The 20,706-nt window shown below is 44.4% G+C and overlaps 1 protein-coding gene across 1 annotated transcript in view; it reads right to left on the bottom strand.

Annotated features, from left to right (window-relative positions):
- Positions 1-6,204: 6,204 nt before the first annotated feature.
- Positions 6,205-20,706, bottom strand: part of LOC133107895 (calsyntenin-2-like) — a 275,668-nt gene continuing 261,166 nt past the window's right edge. The window contains exons 13-17 of the mRNA XM_061217183.1: positions 17,175-17,345; positions 13,086-13,231; positions 12,667-12,790; positions 10,833-11,017; positions 6,205-8,731 (exon numbers count right to left, since the gene is read on the bottom strand). Of these exons, the coding sequence (XP_061073167.1) occupies positions 8,525-8,731; positions 10,833-11,017; positions 12,667-12,790; positions 13,086-13,231; positions 17,175-17,345 (833 nt within the window). The 3' untranslated portion in view covers positions 6,205-8,524. The remainder of the gene's footprint in view (positions 8,732-10,832; positions 11,018-12,666; positions 12,791-13,085; positions 13,232-17,174; positions 17,346-20,706) is intronic.

Here is a 20,706-nt window from a genome sequence, read left to right as displayed (position 1 = left end):
ATTCTGATTCCTGTGACACATTCTGAAGTAGTTCAGTATTTTTCATGTATTTGGATATATTTTTTGTTAACTGATTGTACAGTGCCTTCAGCTTTGGAGTGGTTATGTAACAAGCAAAAGTCATCATCATCATCATCATCATCATCATCATCATCATCATCATCATCATCATCCATCATCCAAATATGAATAAGCAGCAGTCACAACTTCACCCTTCCTCTGAAGATAAAAATGTGATGTTTGGAACATGGAACATGCTTGCAGGGGTGCACAACCTTAATTTTAGTTTTCTGACTGCTCTACAAACTACACCGGTTCACTCCTGTACTCCAGCACAGTAAAATCTTTAGGATACACCTGCAGTCTGTGACTGTAGCTGGTACTTATACACACATCAGATTTACTTAACAACTTTTGTTCTGTATTTTTCTTTATGCTTTCGGTGTAAATGGCACCCCATACTTAATTTGCAATTCATGAACTCACAGAAACCTCTGAAGACATGGCAACACCAACAGCTGCAGAGTTCCCCTCAGCTGAACTCTCCTCTGTTTCTGCTGCCCTGGAGCTTGTGATGCTGGAGAGGGCTTCCCAAACAATGCCAGATTCATGCCAAAGAGGAAACAGCAAGGAAGAACGGAAAATTCCACCTGAAGTCTGTGACAGAGTGATAGAGAATCACCCCAGGAAGGTGAAAGTATGCAAAGCAACCGTTATTTATGAGGTTTACTTTTTTATCCAGAGATAAAAAAATATCTATCTTAAAATGTCCTTTCTCGTAGGATCCTGTAGAAGAAAGTCACTTGTCATTAATTGTATTTTATGTGTATTTATTTTTTTTAATGCACAAAAATAGGTTGTATTTGAAACTGGCATATTACCGTGGTCATATTGTGACATTAATTCACCAAAAGACAGCAGGGTACTGTTCAAAAGGAATAAAATGGTCATTGCTCTATATTATTTAACAAGTCTCCAATGTAGTTAGAACCCGGTAGTCCTGGATATGACATGAAATTAACACTTCAAACGAGGCTGCATCCTCATATTTTATATAGTTCAATAACGTATTGTACATTAATGAAATGCAGCATAGTCCCAGTTCTTTGAACAGAAAAGGAAACTCAGATTATTATTGGCCAAACATTGTTTGTGAATATTTGCATTTTTCATTGTCATTGATAATTGCTCTTTTATTGTAAATTAAGAGGATAATTTATTTTCTGAGCATTAGCCCTGGTGGTTCTAAAGCCTGCTTTGCCTTCTCTGAAGTTAGCTGGTAGCCAATCAGCTTTTGCACTAGAGGGGATTATTTGACTTCAGTACAGCAGAAAAGCCCACTGAAAGTCCACTGAAAGCATGTTTAAGTGCAGGAAAGGGGGAGTGAAGCTGTCTGCAATGATGGCACCCGCTAAAGAGACCCGACTCCCTCTGGTGGTGCAGCAACAAACAGCAACCCGGGGCGACCTGTAGCTTAGCAGTTAAAGTACATGACTGGTCAATCCCCTCAAGGTCGGTGGTTCGATTCCCGGTGTAGCCACAATAAGATAACGGGGCCCTTGAGCAAGGCCCTTAACCCTGCATTGCTCCAGGGGAGGATTGTCTCCTGCTTAGTCTAATCAACTGTACATCGCTCTGCCATTAATGTAATGTAATGCATATCTCACCTCACTGCAGGGTGAAGATTACATTACATTACATTAATGGCATTTTGGCAGATGTGCTTATCCAGAGTGACATACAGTTGATTAGACTAAGCAGGAGACAATCCTCCCCCTGGAGCAATGCAGGGTTAAGGGCCTTGCTCAAGGGCCCAACGACCTTGTGGGTCCCAGTCATGTACCTTAACCACTGCACTACAGGCCACCCTGATGCACATGCTACGCAATACCATGATCTGAGTGCAACATTCAGAGTGGGGCCACATATTTACAGATTCACTCGTAGAGCTCTTGTGTTCTCCAGTGTAATACGGGTCGGTTAGCCTGTTGCCATCTCATACAATAAAGCACACCATGCCTATACAAGTACATATACTGTGTACCTTGGCAAAGGGACAGGATTCTTTTAACTGATGTAAATTTTTATAGGTGTGAATATTTTTAGCCCCTGCAAATTAAGCCCTTAATAGTATGCGGTAATGATATGTTTAGTTCCGCAGCGATAAACAGTGTGTGGGAGAGGGAGAGTGCAGTCCATGCAATTATTAACTTCTGCAAGTGGTCATTATGTTTCAAGCTTTTACAAAGCTCATTACCTTCTGATAATATAAATTTAATTATATATAAATGCCTCTGGGTTTAACCATGAGGCTAAGTTACATAGTCACCATGAGCCTGACTGAATCCGGGTTTGACTGGCCGCTCTCTTGTTTCACTCATTCAGGGTTGAGTTATAGGTGAGGAGGAGGCAGACTGAATGTAAATGTTTGCTACGGCGTACAAGGCAAAATGCTGCACCACACGAGGGGCTAAAGATCCTACTCTGCAAGCTCTCACCGTGTAAGCCATTCTATTAACATTCCTGTGGCGCCTGTGTTCACTCTATCTCTTGTTCATTATCGCTTGGGTTGAGTTGCTCAGCCTGTCAACCCTGTGTACTGCCTGCTCCCCCTCAGGGCCAATAAAACAGGGCCAATAAACTATCACTCATTGGTCCTTTCGCCACATATGCAAACGGTTCTGCTTATTTCCGGTATGGCACCAACATTTTAAAACACTCAACTGTCCTAACTCTCTCCTCAGTCACCTGTTTCGTCCTGCTCGCCCTCTTACCCAATCATCTCTAACCTATTTATTCCTGTTCATTCCATCATTGGACCATCTTGTTGGCTGTTTTAATGTCAATGAATGAGACACTTTGTCCTCTTATTTGCCAAATTCTTGCTCGATTTCCCTGTCTTCATTTCTTTTTCTAGGGTGGAGCTGGTATTCGCTTCTCATTGGCCTCCACTGGCTTCCCATTGCCGCACGCATCCGTTTCAAGGCCCTAGTGTTGGCATTTCAGGCTGTTAAGGGGACTGCCCCACCTTACATACAATCCTTGATCACTGCCTACTCCCCAGCTAGACCACTCCGGTCTGCCAGCTCTGGTCGCCTTATGGTTCCCTCTCTACGGGCACCTGGCGGTCGAGCTGCACGTTCACGCCTGTTTTCCGATCTGGTTCCTCAGTGGTGGAATGACTTGCCTACCACTGTCAGAACAGCAGAATCCCTCCCCCTATTTCGACGCAGACTCAAAACCCACCTTTTCAAACTCTACCTTAGTCCTCCCTCCTCATTTCCCCTGCCCCTCCTTTCTGATATCCCTATCCTTGTCTAACCCCCCCCCCCAAAATTTTTAAAAAAATAAATAAATATTTGCACTTATGATGAGGACTATGTTTAGAACAGCATTTCATGTGTATTTTGCTAGTTCTGGATGTGATGCTTTGACTTATGGTAGAACCTATGCACTTGTAAGTCGCTTTGGATAAAAAGCGTCTGCCAAATGACAGAAATGTAAATGTAAATGTATTAGGAAAAGGAGCAAGGAAAAGAAAAAAGAGGTGAATAATGAGGGAGCTGAAAGAGTCCAGATTTCAGATTTCCTCCTGACTGAAATCGGGATAGAATTAGTGATAAGCATGATGTGTTGAAAGAACGTATAGATTCTCTGAGAGAAAGAACCAACCGGGGTATCCTATCTCTGCCTCAGATAGCCACACTATCCTTCACTCGGCTCCCCTGAAACAGAAGTGAGGCAATTACAGGCCCTTAAAGTCTTCCCATCAATCTTCCCATTACAAGACGCAGAACGGGGAAGGTTATAATCCAAAAGGGCCGAGACAAATGGACAAATCTGATGGGCCAAATGAGGGGACAGGACTCTCAGATTAATGACCCAGGTAATGGTTTACAAAGCAACATTATGAAGGTTTACGATCCGGCAATAAAGACTAACGACTCTCCGGGCATCGTACAAGACACAGCTAAATAATGAGCCTAAACAATAAATAGATTGGACGCAGACGCACCTGCTTGAAGGTTTTATACAAAGAAGCCGACTGCAGGCGGTGAGAAAGCTCAGAAAAGGAATGCACCTGTGTGGTAGTGGGGATGGCTCAGGAGCCCTAGAGCAGTACAACTGCAGAGTCTTTTATTCATCTTTAAACTACAGCCAGTGAGCACTTTATTAGATATTTATTAGACCTATTTTTCAGACTTATTAAGCCTTCTGCTGCTGTAGCCTATTCACTTAGACCTATCTACTTAGAGGCTCTTCTGCATACCACTGTTGTAATGTGTGGTTATTTGTGTTACTGTCACCTTCCTGTCAGCTTTGACCAGTCTGGCCCTTCTCCTCTGATGTCTGTCATTAACAAGGCGTTTCTGACTGCAGAACTGCTGCTCACTGAATGTTTTTTGTTTTTCACACCATTCTCTGCAAACTCTAGAGACTGCTGTGTGTGGAAATCCCAGGAGATCAGCAGTTTCTGGCACCAACGCATTTTCTATTTTTCACCCTGTCTGGCACCTACAATCATTCCACGGTCAAAGTCACTTAAAGCGCATTTCTTCCCCATTCTGACATTTGTTCTGAAAAACAGCTGAACCTCTTGACCACATCTGCATTATTTTATGCATTTAGCTGCTGCCACATGATTGGCTGATTGAATATTTGCATTAACAAGCTGGTGTACAGGTGTACCTAATAAAGTGCTCACCGAGCGTATATCAGCGTTATGAGGCCGCAAAAAGACCCTCCGTGCCCAGGTCTGCCTGGTGGGCTGCTTTTAGTCTGGAAGTTGATTATTTCTTCAGGACAAGGGTTGTGTTTGTGTGAACATCAGCAGTCATGGCTCAGGCCATTCCTCATCAGTCACCAGGCGCAGTCCTGTGATAGGTGGGGTATTTCCTTCGGCGGTAACCTTTTGGTATTTCACAAATCATTATTATTTGGCCATTCAGATGAGTTAATTTCTCCAGTCACTGACGTCATGTTCTTGCTGAGTCATGCCACGTCGATGGACCTGGTGCCCCCTGTCACAGTGAGAGAGAGCAGACAAACTGCTTCCCCTTTTTGCATTGCCACAACGCGCAACCATGTCATGTGCCACCGTGCAGGGCTGTCAGCCATGCACATCACTAGCATGGTCAGGATAGCAGGCAGTGGGGCTTCTCACAACACTGAAAGAGCACTATACTTAATGCTGTATGACATGTAAGCGGTAAATGGTTGGCATTTATATAGCGCCTTTATCCAATGCACTGTACAATTGATGCTTCTCATTCACCCATTCATACACACACTCACACACTCACACACTCACACACTCACACACTCACACACTCACACACCAATGGCGATTGGCTGCCATGCAAGGTACCGACCAGCTCATCAGGAGCATTTGGGGGTTAGGAGTCTTGCTCAGGGACACTTCGACACAGCCTGGGCGGGGGATCGAACCGGCAACCCTCCGACTGCCAGACGACTGCTCTTACTGCCTGAGCCAATGAGACGACTGCTCTTACTGCCTGAGCCATGTCGCCCCTCATGTTAAGTGCAATAGGTTTAGAAATGAGAAGCACGATTAAATTAACTTGGAGAAGTACAGTGACTCCATGGCTTTCTGTGCCAATGTAAGGTATCTAAAATGCACGTTTACAGCTCAGTAATCATTACAAGGTTATTCTTTTGTAATGGTCTTTGAAATTTATGTGCAGCACTTTTGTTTCATGTTAATTAGTTGTTCCCATGAGGGGGCAGTGGATGTCTGTGGCAATCTGTCATTTCGCTGCACAAACAGCTGTTTGTCACTTGATCTTAAGCTTGCAATATGCCATTACAGTTTAGATTTATTATGGAGACAGTATTGGCATGAGTGAATCAGAGGCAACGTTTATAAAACAGGCCACTAGGGGGAGATATTGAATCAGAAATGGTTCAGCCATTGAAAAAATGTCATGTCAAGCAGACTTGTTAATCCTGTTCAAGGAGGGCTAGGATCAAAAAACAAAAAAAGTCTAATAAATACCTAATAAAGTACTCACTGAGTATATAGTGAACTACTTGTTTTAAATTTCCCTGGTCAGTGTTGAATAATTTGGATGTGGGAAGGAAATGTGCCTAATGAGGAATCAAGATCAATCATTTTATGTGTAGCACCACCCTTTAAAAGGGAAAAGACTGGCACGGACATGCAGAAAAAAGAGAAACACGGCGTGATTCTAAAACGTCTTTATTGGCCAATGTACAGAAAGTGCGGTAGTGACCACCAAAAAGTAACCAAAACATAAAACAAAAGAAAAAAGAGAACAAATAAAATTTTACACATTTTACAGGGTTGATTTTTTTTTTTAAACAGCATTTACTTTCTTCTTCTTCTTCTTCCTGTAGAACAAACAAGTTGGCAACCATGGATTTAATGAAAAAACAAAACCCGAAACTGGAGATAAAAAAAAAACGAAACAAACAAACAAGCTCAAAAGAAAATGGCTGGATGCAATCTAATGGTGTGAATGAGCCAAAAGTAACTGTCACACTCACAAACGCGAAAAAGGGATGAAACAATCCTAATCACCGCTACAGACTTTACATGTAGCTACCTATACACAGATTCAAAATGGCGTTCTCCCAGCTAAATCAGGTAACAAACAGCAAGCAAGGTCTTGTCACCACAGACTAAAATGGTGCCTCTGCCACAATCTCGCATGGGGGAGTGGGGAGTGTGTTGCCATGGCTGGACTCTCTGAAGAAAGTACACAAGGTGCAATGGATCACTGGAGCAGACTGTCAGAGAAGTGCTGATTACTACCCTGTATTCCTATTTCTGTGTAAATGGCAATATATCGAAAGGATAAAAATAATTCTGGGACTACAATGTTCAGTTTAAAATGACTCTGTACAGATACAGTCCAGAAACTCCGCTAGATAATATTCCATTTCAAAAATTGACTGCTGATAATGGCTGTTAATGATTTAAAACATTGCTTGGTTGAGATTTTTTTAAAGGACAAGCTTCAGAGGATAGCTCAGATGAACAGGTGCAAGTCTCTCACGTCACGTTTACCGTTCTCATATGTTTGTTCATCTTGAGCCGTCACAGGGCAGCGGCACGTATGGAAACGTGGCTTCTAAACACAGGATATTATTATGCTCGGGGAGGAAAAAGTAACACTTCTCAACACTAAAGCCCCACTTTAACACGTGGAAGGTGATGCATGCCCCTCTCAACAAGCCCACAGCCCCCCGTCCCAGACAGAGGCCTGGCCGCTCACCGATGGCGAGACAGAAGAAAACCAAAGAAAGGTGAGCTGGTTACAAACACATACAGAGGCTGGGGTCTCCAACAAGCAAGTGTGGGCCTAACATACACATGGGAGAAGCCATGGAGTGGACTTCTGTTCACTACTCTATGCTATGTACAGAAAGAGCTTGTAAAAAAGCTACTACCTTTCCTCACTGTTTCCAAAAAACTGAAAATAAATAGAACTTTCATGAAAATAAATCCCAAGATCAAACATACATCAACTGAACATAAAGTGAAGCTCTCTTAGTGCCACGGTTTATTATCATTATCTCTCTGAAGAATGATACGTCTTTTACACTGCCTACTTTTTAAATTACGATAATCAAAATATATTTAATTGCAAGGGAAAAACCAACTTAGACATTAAAACACTGGAAATAAATGGCATATTATTTTTTATTTATTACAATGACATTTATATGAAAGACAAGAACCTTAAAGTCCTGGGGTATTTAACGGAAAAGACCAAAAGTACAATATACAGTGTGTACATTTTTCCATTCAGATCTGTGCTGTGTCTTTTCCACTTTGTGTAAATTGCAACCGACGGATTGGGCATTTAGAGAGACACTAATCACAACTCTCAGAGGTTCTCATGTGGCTTTGAATCCAAAAAGGATGTGGAAAAATAACATTATAAGTATTTAGGTTTTAGTTAATATTTTTCTAGCATAGAAACCATATGATTTCAGACCTAAGACTACAGGATTTGTCACAAGACCATGAAGGGGAACTTGACAACCTTCAAATTTGCAGAGATTTGAAATATCACAAGGCATGGTTCTGTCAAAAATAGTGACCTGCTGGGTTCATTGAGATTTTCTGATTGGATTCTGAAATCCCAATCATTAATACAGTGTTTACTGCACATGTGTGTTTACACTAATCCGAAGATATTGAGAAATCGTGGTCTGACAAGCAACATAAAAAGTGCAATTGCTATCAGCAGGGCATTCGTTAAATAGTCAAATAAAAGTATAAAAAAACCTCATGGCCTAACAGTCTGGCACTGTCACTACAGGAGTGGGATTAGCGGTGCAGAACACATTCAGAACCAGCAGAGTGACATCCCATTGACTTTCAGTGGAAATGGACTATGTTTTTTTTTTGGGGGGGGGGGGGGGGAAACACACTTTTGTGAGTTGAATTGCCAGTGAGAGCAGTCCTGCCAACGCACTGGGAACCTCCGAATTCGGCATAGATTGTTGTAAGTGGGGTTGTGTTTGTGTGGGCCTAGTAGGGTAACGTGGAGGCGTCCCACTGCCGCTGGCTCTTGTCCCCCCGCGGCCCCCTGGGAACCGCGGCTTCCTCGTCATCGCTGTCCTCAGACTCCGCACTGGTGATGTCGTCGTCCAGCTCGTCTTCGTCCTCTTCGTCCTCCTCTTCCTCCTCCTCCTCCTCCTCCTCCTCATCGGCTGCAGCCTGCGGCTCCTCAAAGCTCTGCGGCACAGGGGAGGAAGAGTGTGACGGACTCTTCTTCCCTCCGTCTCTCTCTCTCTCCCTTTCTTATCTCTCCCTGCCTCATCTACACGTGCTTTGTTTGTAACGGCTGGTCTAATGGAAAGGGATTTCTTTGATTTCAGTAAAACCATATTTTTTTTAAGTATTCATTGCATCAGGACAGGGGCAAGAGGACCAACGTTGTTACAACTGCCTTATTACCTTTGCTATACGCTCTTTAGATATGAGAAAATGGGATTTTTTTTCTGTGCAACATTGAATGCAGGCGTGGAGAGTTTCGGCACATTTCCGCATGAAAGCTCGCACTGTGGCATGCTGTTGGTTACGCTGTAAATAGATTTTTTTCCCCAGAATAATGTGCAAGGTGTATGTCTTCTTCTCTTGCATCTCGCAGTATTGCTGCACATTTAATCAGCTTAATTTGCACCTGCCGGGACATAATTTGCGAATGGCCGACCTCAGGACCCACAAGGGGCTGATTATCAATATAAATGAACTGATATGGAATGGGCCCCAAAACACTGAGCGGGCAATTTGTTTACATATATTCTAACACCCACTGTTTCTTTTCTAATTATCATGTCGATAGATACAGATAAGATTTAAGCATTTGTAAATAGCATTTGTAAAGAAGCTCATTTTAAGAAGGTATCTGTCTCAACCCGCTGTTCCTGATCGTCAGTCATTTTGAGCATAAGGTTGTGTTCATCAATTTAGGTTTTGAAACTCAATTTTATTCTTACTAAGAGTTCTTACCCTGGCGAAATAGTGTATGTGAACAGATAAATGACCCTCACACAGTTCAATTGATAACTGTAGCTTTACCAATGAACACATTGATGTTTAAAAAAAAACAGGTCAGTTGTTCCGTTTTAGTCACACAAGGCTTTAACTGAAGTTCTAACATAACTGAGGCTAACTGGGGTTCTAACATAACTGAGGCTAGCTGAGGTTCTAACATAACTGAGGCTAACTGGGGTTCTAACATAACTGAGGCTAACTGGGGTTCTAACATAACTGAGGCTAACTGGGGTTCTAACATAACTGAGGCTAGCTGGGGTTCTAACATAACTGAGGCTAACTGGGGTTCTAACATAACTGAGGCTAACTGGGGTTCAAACATAACTGAGGCTAACTGGGGTTCTAACATAACTGAGGCTAACTGGGGTTCTAACATAACTGAGGCTAACTGGGGTTCTAACATAACTGAGGCTAACTGGGGTTCTAACATAACTGAGGCTAACTGGGGTTCTAACATAACTGAGGCTAACTGGGGTTCTAACATAACTGAGGCTAACTGGGGTTCAAACATAACTGAGGCTAACTGGGGTTCTAACATAACTGAGGCTAACTGGGGTTCTAACATAACTGAGGCTAACTGGGGTTCTAACATAACTGAGGCTAACTGGGGTTCTAACATAACTGAGGCTAACTGGGGTTCTAACATAACTGAGGCTAACTGGGGTTCTAACATAACTGAGGCTAACTGGGGTTCTAACATAACTGAGGCTAACTGGGGTTCTAACATAACTAAGGCTCCATATGTTAAGTGTGGCGTGGCATTCAGCATTTGATGTGTTTTGAAACAGAAACAGAGCTTTTGGGGAAGAATATCTCTTTCTGCTTTTCACTTTCTTTTCCAACTCTGTATACACAGTAATGTGCAGAAGTTTTAGGCACCCTAGACTTTATTATATATATGTTTATTTTTTTGTAGTATAAAAGAACACATTTGAGATTTATGCTGATAGTCTTATAGAACTGCAGGACTGCATCTCAGAGAAGTGATGCAGTTTTAACGCCGAAGGGCGGTCACAAAAATTTTAGATTTGATTCAGTTTTTAACTATCCTGCCAAATTACTAAAATGTAATGTAAAATGTATAGTACATTTATTTAGGATCTTTCATTGAATTATTTTTGAAAGAATCTCATCTGCACAGAATGCTATACAAGTGCCTAAGACTTTTGCACAGTACTGTACCTCAGACCTGTACAGTCTCTGTGTCTACCCATCCCCGTTTCTCCTTCTTTCACTCGCTCTGTTCACCTCTGCGGGCCTGCGCCCCCCTCTCTCTCACCTCCATGGGGTTGACTGTGATGTTGAGGGCCGAGTTGCTCCAGTCGACCCCGCCCTCCGCGGTCCTGTCCCCGCCGTCGGAGCTGCGTTGGTGGGCCACGTGGACGCGATAGATCCCCAGGACCACGATGACCACCAGGGTGGTGATGCACATCACGATGACCACGGTGGCTGCACTGGGAATCGCTGGAGAGGAACGGCGAGCGGGCGGGGGGGGGGGGCAGGTTAGAGTGAGCTGACACAGCAAGGCAGTGATGGGCCGTTTGGCGCTGGTAAAGCAATAGCACTGGAGGCAATGAAAAGCTCATATGCTGACAAAAGGTTGTTTTCCCTGTCTCGGGACCAACAGCAGTTTTGATGGCACAGACAAATTCAACCCTCCCATTTAAAAGTGATGTGTGCTGTCAGGGTAGAGGGGTTACACTGCTAAACACTGGGGGAAAAATGTAGGATAGATACAGTGCGCTTCATTCCATTAAGACCATCTCGTAATATGTACACACACACACACACAGACACACACACAGGAGGAGGTCAGGCTCCAGTTGAGAGGCGGTTACATGGGATTAGAGTGTCAGGACAATAGGCCCCTCTGTCCTAAGGACACACACTAGGTGTGCAGTAGAGAAAAGAGAATAAAGCTTATTGTCACAGGGTGGTGCATGACTGACACACACACACACACACACACACACACACACACACACACACACACACACACACACACACACACACACACACACTGTGCTGCCAGCAGAGGGATTAAGAGGCCAGAACAGTGGCCTGCCAGAGAGAGGTATGTGGGGGATGCTTGGACATGCTAGGGTTCAGTAGGGTTGTTGTTTAAACCACAAGGTCAGCGAACAGATCTGATTGGGCGCTGGCCAGAAGGCTGCAGAAGCATGGGACTTGGGCAAGTCCACGCCTCTACATCCTGCTTTCTGTTTCTCTCTCAAATCTCCCTCCTTGCTCTCGTCCTCTGGGGCTGTGTCAAAATCTGGTCTACCTTTTTTCAGAGCTGTCAGCTGTGCATGTGCGTGTGTGCGTGTGTGTTTGCGCATGCATGTATGTCTATGTATGTGTATGCAATCATGGAAATCTGTGCCTGCATGTGTGTGCGCGCGCTGTTCAAGCTCGCTCTCTCCCTCTGTGAACTTGCATCCCAGCATCCCTTGCCAGTGTGTGGGTCTAAATGGCCTCTCCACACTCAGTCAACCCTTGCCCTGCTGGGGTGTGAGGGGTTTTAGTCGAGGGCTTTTAACTGACCGCTTAATTCATTTTAATTACCCCTGCATATAAGACAGAGAAATCAGCGGTGCCTTTTTGATCCCGCAGGTCAGCCCATGTACTGGGCTGTACGTGGCCCTCTCAGAGGAATGACTCATCTTGTTAAGAAGCATCGGAAGACTAATGCTTAGCCCTCTCCCCTGCCGTATTTCTACAGCACTGCTCCATGCTCCTTTAAGGCCAGCCTTAATTATATTATAGGAAGAAACGGCCAGCTGAGGAGCAGAAGGAGGTGAACTCCTCCTGGGAGGAGAGCAGGAGGACAGTTGGATGCTGCGGGCGGATGCTGTTGTAATATAAGAGATGTGGAGGTGCTCCATTGCGGTATTCACCACGTCTCTTTCTCCAGTTACTATATCTGGTGGCCTGCACATCGCTATGCTAGCCTCAGATTCATTACACTCTCCTCAGTGAGGCCAGCGCTCCCAGGGACGGCAATAGCTCCTCGTTAAAGTGAATTAACAAAGATAATTAACGAACCGGTAACCAGGCGATCGGGTTTTCACGGGCTGTTAATCGGTCAGACGGCGTCAGTACACATCCCTCACCTGAGTTGTGGGCTGAGCTTTGACTGTGCGCCATGATTGGATGATGGACAGCCTGCAGGTACTGAGGCGGGACCGCCATGTGATTGACATGTCCCTCGGCCTCTGAACTGTGAAGAACACTGACCTGGGGGAGAGCGGGGCGGAGAGGAGGGACTGTCAAACAGCAGTGATCTCACACAGAGATAAGAACGCATTCACAGGGGCAAAAATGCACTTACGCGTTAAATACACAGAGACATATTGAGGGCGAAGGAGCACGGAAGTGAGCTAAAATTCTGTTTATTCCAATTTTTACCGCAAAAACAGGGCCCGTGTAGTTAATTTAACCACGACGTGTGGCTAGCTGCTGGTCATTTCTTTCGTAATGAGGTTAAGCGCAACGTTTTGGTGGAGATTTCGGGCCTCTTCAGCACACTGACCTCCAGGTTGAACTCGTTGCTGGTGTATCGGCCGTTCAGCTCTGAGCAGGAGAGGCGGAACTTCCTCTCTGACAGCTCTGCCCCTCGCCAGTGCAGGTACCTCACCTGCCTGACCACCTGCTCGTAATTCGACATAGAGTCAACACCTGGAAACACAACATACAATCATCCATTAATTGAATTCATAGTTTCGTCACGTGGGCTTATTTACTATACAAATTTGGGCATCCCTGGTCAAAAAGCCTTTTACAATTAATATCTCGGTGAACAGAAACAGCAAACCTGACCTCTAAATGGTACAAAGTTAAACGTGACACATTTCCTCAAATTGCAAAACAAGATTACTTTTCATTTAAATTCTAATGCATTCTAATTCATGCAAGTAGTACGGTTATCTTAGCGGCTACATTGCATTGAGCTCCACTTTGCATTGTCGGAACGATGACCATTAAAACATAACGTAACCGAGCATTTTAACTTTGGCAGTGACAATAAAATAACGTACAACACACGAGTGGGTGAGGAGAGAATGATCAAACTTTTACTGTCTGTAATTCACTGTGAAAAACAACAGACAGTGCCGCGAGGGCAGAGGAACATACGGAATATATACGGAACGCCCTCGAGAGGCTGAAATATATTCAGTGCACTGATATTCTCTGTAAAGTAGATATAGTGTGAAGTCCGGACTGACTGCAGGCTGATTTCGACAGCTAACGTTACAATACTGAGGTCTTTCTGCGCTTCAGTTAAACATGGGGCGGCCAGCCGGGCTCCATTCAGTTGCATGCCCCTGGAGTCGGGAATACAGCGTCAAATTTGTATAAATTGTTATATATAATTTGTATTTTTATGTATATATATATATATACACTCTCCCAGCACTTTATTATTAGACTTATTTTTTAGACCTCTACTGCTGTAGAGTTATGATGCATTGTGTGTTCAGAGATGCTCTTCTGCACACCACTGTTGTAATGTGTGGTTATTTACATTACTGTCACCTTCCTGGCAGCTTTGACCAGTCTGGCCCTTCTCCTCTGACGTCTCTCATTAACAAGGTGTTTCTGTCTACACCTCACTGGATTTATTTTGTTTTTGCACCATTCTTTGCAAACTCTAGAGCAGGGGTCTCCAATCTTATCCAGAAAGGGCCGGTGTGTGTGCAGGTTGTTGTTTTTGCACAGGACTAAGACAGCTGATTCTACTCATCTAGGTCTTGATTAAAGACCACGATTAGTTCATTAGTATAATCAGGTGTGTTACTGCTGGGTAAAAAAAAAAACCTGCACCCACGCCGGCCCTTTTAGGATAAGATTGGAGACCCCTGCTCTAGAGACTAGTGTGTGTGGAAATCCTAGGAGATCAGCAGTTTCTTTTTTTTTAAAGATATTTTTTAGGCCTTTTTTCAGTTTTATTGGACAGTATAGTATAGAGAGACAGGAAGAATGGGAGCGAGAGAGAGGGAAAGACAAATGTCAGACGGTCGGATTCGAACCGCTGACGTCGCGGCTCGCAATGAGCATGCGGTTAGTGCGCTACAGGCTGCGCCACCGAGACACCCCAAGATCAGCAGTTTCTGAGACACTCAAACCACCCTGCCTGCCACAAACAATCATTCCATGGTCAAAGTCACTGAGATCACATTTTTTCCCCATTCTGATGGTTGATGTGAACATTAACTGAAGCTCCTGACCCGTATCTACATGATTGCATTCATGGTAAATGGTAAATGGTAAATGGATGGAATTTATATAGCGCCTTTATCCAAAGCGCTGTACAATTGATGCTTCTCATTCACCCATTCATACACACACTCACACACCAACGGCAATTGGCTGCCATGCAAGGCGCCGACCAGCTCGTCAGGAGCGTTTGGGGGTTAGGTGTCTTGCTCAGGGACACTTCAACACAGCCCGGGCGGGGGATCGAACCGGCAACCCTCCAACTGCCAGACAACTGCTCTTACCACCTGAGCCAATGAGATGACTGCTCTTACTGCCTGAGCCATGTAGCCCCATGCATTGCACTGCTGCCACACAATTGGCTGATTAGATAATCGCATTAATAAGTAGGTGTAATAAAGTAAACATTTTCCAAATAAAGTGCTCGGTGAGTGTATATAGCATTATATTTACCATATTATTTCCTTTTTTATGAACTTTTCTTAGGTGATGATACAGTTAGCTTTCAGTTACAGAAGGCATATGCACGCTGCACTAACACTTTTTATCAGCAACAGGGATTCTTTTTCCTCCGGTCACCATAGTGCTTCAAGTAATACATGAAGAAATAGCTGCCCGACATGGTGGTGCTATGGCCTGACTCATAGCCCAAAGTAATGTAGCTAAGGACAATTTATTTTTAGTTTTTTTAGTTCTAAACTAAAAATAAATTGTCCATAACTACATTACTTTGGGCTATGAGTCAGGCCATAGTACCACCATGTCGGGCAGTTATTTCTTCATAACTGACTTACAAATAAGGTATTATCCTTTATTTAGCATATAATTCAATGCGCTGAGTGGGCGAGCTCAATCACTATAATGATATGTTTTATAAATGCTAAGGAAGAAAGTTAAGTGCTCTACGTATAGAGGAATTGAACCAGAATGTACTGCATTGTAAAATGACTCGCTGCACTTGAACTTGTGCAGAGTATTCATCTTACCTGAGTCAGCTTGCGCTAAAAATGTCCAGGGACTAATTTAATTAATTCACAAAACCGAATGACTTTGAATCGCGGGAACAATGTAACTAAGGACTGAAGCACTGTATTTTTTCCACCGGCAGTTATATGAAGCGAAGACCAAATAATGCACTAGCTCAGTGACCATAACATAACCATGGAGAAAAAGCTGTTATAAAAAAAGCACTTTCTCAAGAGCAGCGAAGGGCACATGCAATACTCCTTGTGCCGGCTGAGATCAACCCTGCGCCCACTATACATTGAAGAATGCAAGGAAAATTATGAATATTGCATCTAGATAAAAAAATATCTCTCGCCTAGCTGGAGCTGTGAGCAAACGCCTGACGAGTGGTTTTCTCCAGCATTCACAGATTCAGAGGAGTTTTAGCCCTCTGGTCACTTATTTCCTGACTGGCCTCAGATGGAGCCTGGACATGTGTGCCTCTGTCACAGAGGACTGGTGACAAGCTGTCAGCACCGGCGGTATCAGCACCGGCGGTATGCTGCCGTCCGCCACTGACCCCTAGCAGAGCTCCGCTAGGCACCACTCGGGTTTAATGAGAAATAAACGACTTGAGGAATAAAATTAATTTGCCAGCTATAAATACATAGGAAAATGTTATACACTGTCACATTTTTTGTCACAGTACGGTTATTAACTTTTTAGCCTCGATGCCACTCCTGCTGTTGCTTTGGCAGGTCTTACAGTGCGTGTTTAATGATGACAATTAAGGAATACACATCCTTGTACTGCAAAATAGTTAACATTACAGCTTTGCTCCCCTCAATAACATCACAATGATGATGGAAGTTGGTTAGACCACAGTCCTGCACTGAGCGGAAGTTGCCAGCAGCTATACATTCTGTGGATAATTAAATAATTTGTGAAGTAAGTTTCATTCAATTTCACAATTTGCCCTGAAAGTAGATAGCAGTCAGATTGAGTCAGTTAGCTGGCAGTTGTGATAAAGCATTTGTGTGCTAAAATTGAAATGTATAATATACATTTAAAATTTTAGTCATTTGGCAGACGCTTTTAATCCAAAGAGATTTTCAAGGACATAGGGTCTTCCACACGTTAAAAGTATCAAATCCATAACTAGTAAAATACGCATGAAGAGTTGTTCTTAACAAAAAGACAGTCATCAAGTGCAATTATTATTATTATTATTATTATTTTTTTTTTAAAGGGTTAGGGTTAGACAAGAGGGATATCAGAAGGGAGGGGGTGGGGGGGACTAAGGTATAGTGAATATGATAGGGACGAATGCTTTGGGGAGGAGGGAGGACTAAGGCATAGTCTGAATATGATAGGGAAGAATGCTTTGGGGAGGAGGGAGGACTAAGGCATAGTCTGAATATGATAGGGGAGAAAGCTTTGGGGAGAAAAGGAGACGCACCGTAGATGGAGATGCCGGAGGTGGAGTTGGTGGCGTCCAGGTGTTTCCCCAGCAGGGAGCTGCGGTTTACCTGCAGGCTCTCCAGCCCGGGCTTCAGCTCCTCTCCCAGCACCAGCACGTCGCAGTAGTCCAGGTTGTGGATGATCTCCTCCAGAACCCCGGGCCTGTGGGCTGAACACCCACAAAAGCAGCGTTAATCTACACACTTTGAGTCTGTAAAATGTATCACAAGGGAAACAACGCCTCGTGAGTCGTGATCTAACTTAACCTTAATTGTGTTCAACCTGCTGTGCTCACAATTGCGCTACAGTGATGAGTATGTCTCAATAGACCAGAATATATATTTTTTTGACGTCCTCCCGGATTCCTTCACTGACGCATACTGTTAGAGGCCAGAGCCCACAGCAACAGAGTTGGGCTGGCACAGTGAGGCTTTCTGAACATGGATATGATTTAGATCTGTTCTCCGTTTCCTGTCAAAATGACCGCCCGCCTCGTAGAGTGATTTACTGGGGGGGGGGGGGGTGACGTCTCCAAGGCCTGTTTTCCGCACCACGGCGGCAGGCAGGTCTTCAGTTCTCACGGCCCGGGGGGGGGGCCACACGCCTTTTAATGAAGTGCCGATATCTGGCCTCTCTCGCCAGACAGTCCACATAAGTTAAGCCGGGGCTGGGGGGGGGGGACTGGCGGGCGGCGTTATTGACAGACCCATTCGGGGTTATTAAGAACGCCGTCCGCGGCGGATGAAATATTCATGGGGGAGTGACGCGGGGCCGTGAGGTGAGAGACGTCGTTCGTCAGCGGAGGACCGGGCTGAGGTGACGCACGCCCGGCTCTGCTCCGGCGGGCAGCTCCCTCTCTCTCTCTCCGCTCCGACGCGGCTTCACAGGCCCGCCCTGCCTGCCTGCCGCGCCTCTCTGCCTGCTGGGCATAAATCACCCCGCGAGGGGCTCAGGGAGAGGACAGAGACCGGGCGCGGTGTCAGCGTTAACGGGACGCTTATTCAGATGATTCATAATACCACCACCTTCTGATTATTTGTACACTCCGCTGTGTCGAGGTCGTGGGCGGTGTTCATTTGACGGTTTAACAGGCCGCTTTTCGTTACTGTTGGATTATATACGGTGGGCTGCAAAGATATGGGCTCCCCTGGTTTACACGTCTCTTGCAATGACTCTGTGAATGAGTTAAACGTGAGACCTTTATGCAAATTTTAAAGCAAGACAGCTTTTTATTTTCATTTTTTACTGTTCATGAATTTTTTTCTTTTTTAAAAGGAAAGGGGCCCTGTGCAAACATTAGGAAAGCTTTTGGATTATTCTTTGTTATTTTTTTGAAAGATGATTACCAGACCCAGGTGATTTACTCGTTAGGGTTTCAATGAGTCAGGTGAGTATAAATCCAGTGTTATTCTGAAGAAACTCCAAGCCTTCTAAAGTATCCAACTACTGTCCGGTGTTGACAACCATGGGTTCCTCCAAACAGTTGCCCCAGGATGTCAGAATGAAGATGGTTTATTTCCACCAAGAAGATGAAGGCTGCAAAAACTCCCTCAATGTTTCAAACTACCTATTTCCAGAGTCAGAAACAGTATTGGAAAATGGAAGATAAATGGAACAGTTGAAGTCAAGGCAAGGACTGGAAGACCAATAAATAGATAGATTTCAGATAGAATGGGGGCACAAGAAATATTGTGCGAGTGAAAGGAAGAATGGATTCAACCAAATATCAAGAAGTTATAGACGCTAATGTTCAGCAAGACAATGGTCCGAAGCATACCTCGAAATTAACCATTAAGTACCCCCAGGAAAGACAGATGAAGGTATTGGAATGGCCACCACAGTCCCCAGACTTGAATATTATTGCAAATCTGCATCTTAAACAGGCAATGACGCCGAATAATATTTCTCAGCTAGAGGTGCTACCAAAAATTGGCTGGCTACAGGAAGCGTTTCCAAACTGTTATAGTTGGAGGAGTACTATGGGAAGAGTTACGAAGTATTAACTGACAAGGCTCCCAAACGTTTGTACCTTTTTCATTTTTTATTATTTTGAAACTGTAAAAAATAATATATATATATGCATATATTTGCTTTAAAATGTGAGGAAATGTGCCATGTTAACGTTGTACCATTTAGAGTCGATGCCAGACAGACTGGTTTGAGTATCTCAGAAATTGCCGATCTACTGGGATTTTCACACACAACAGTCTGTAGAGTTTGCAGAGAATGGTGCAAAAAACTAAATCATCCAGTGAATCACGCAGTTGTGTGGGCAGAAAAGCCTTGATAATAAGAGAGGAGAAGGGCCAGACTGGTCAAAGCTGACAGGAATGCAAATAACCACACATTACAACAGTGGTATGCAGAAAAGCACCTCTGAAACCTCTAAATGGATAGGATACAGCAGCAGAAAATAAAATCTAATAAATAACTGATGAAGTCCTGAATGAGTGTACATGAGCTTAGTAAATAACACACACATGCTGTTTATGCGTGCACAGCATGCAAACACTCATTACTGCAAAAAAAGAGAGAGAAAATGTTTCTAAAAACACTACAGCATTGATTCAGTGAAATAGAGAGCAGAGCGTCAAGCAGAGCTGTTCTCACATGAAATGTCCTGCGTTCTGCCTGTGCTTCTGAATGATGCTTTAGTAGTTACACTTTGCTCCATTTGTACGTGCCTAACATTAACGTGGGGTGCCCTGTAGCGTAGCGGTTAAGGTAGATGACTGGTACCCGTAAGGTCGGTGGTTCAATCGCCCGGTGTAGCCACAATAAGGTCCGCACAGGCGTTGGGCCCTTGAGCAAGGCCCTTAACCCTGCATTGCTCCAGGGGAGGATTGTCTCCTGTCAACTGTAAGTCGCTTTGGATAAAAGCAGCAGCCAAATTACATGTAATGTCCCCCCCCCCCACAGGCATGAGGCCCCCACAGGCATGAGGCCCTGTTCGCCCACCCCATTCCACTCCCCCTAGTGGCAGATACACATGAGCTTAGTAAATAACACACACATACATGCTGTTTATGCGTGCACAGCATGCGAACACTCATTACTGCAAAAAAGAGAGAGAAAATGTTTCTAAAAACACTGCAGCATTGATTCAGTGAAATAGAGAGCAGAGCGTCAAGCAGAGCTGTTCTCACATGAAATGTCCTGGGTTCTGCCTGTGCTTCCGAATGAGGCTGCGGACGGATCCTACGTCCCAGGCGCAGTCAAGGGAAGACTCCTGCTCTCTGAGCAGGAATGTGTACTGGCATGTGCCTTACAGCTGTGAAAATGAGGGGCGTCAGCCGGCCTAAATCTCCCAGATGCGATCTGTGCATGTGCATGTGTGAGTGTGCGTGTGCACGTGTCTGTCTCTCCTGACGTTGTGCCCCTGGAGTCCAGCCGCTCATTCAGCCCTGGCCTGTCGCCGGTGCACTCTCTTTTGTTGTGCTGATCCACAGGCCGCAGATTTACCTGAATGAAGCCGGAGACAGGAAACATTCGAGCTGTCTGCGCTATCGAGCTCCGGTCTCCCACTCTCT

This window comes from Conger conger, chromosome 13 (assembly GCF_963514075.1).
Source record: "Conger conger chromosome 13, fConCon1.1, whole genome shotgun sequence".
Classification (NCBI taxonomy): domain Eukaryota; kingdom Metazoa; phylum Chordata; class Actinopteri; order Anguilliformes; family Congridae; genus Conger; species Conger conger.
The sequence above is the reverse complement of the archived record's forward strand: the minus strand, read 5'-3'. Positions and strand labels throughout refer to the sequence as shown.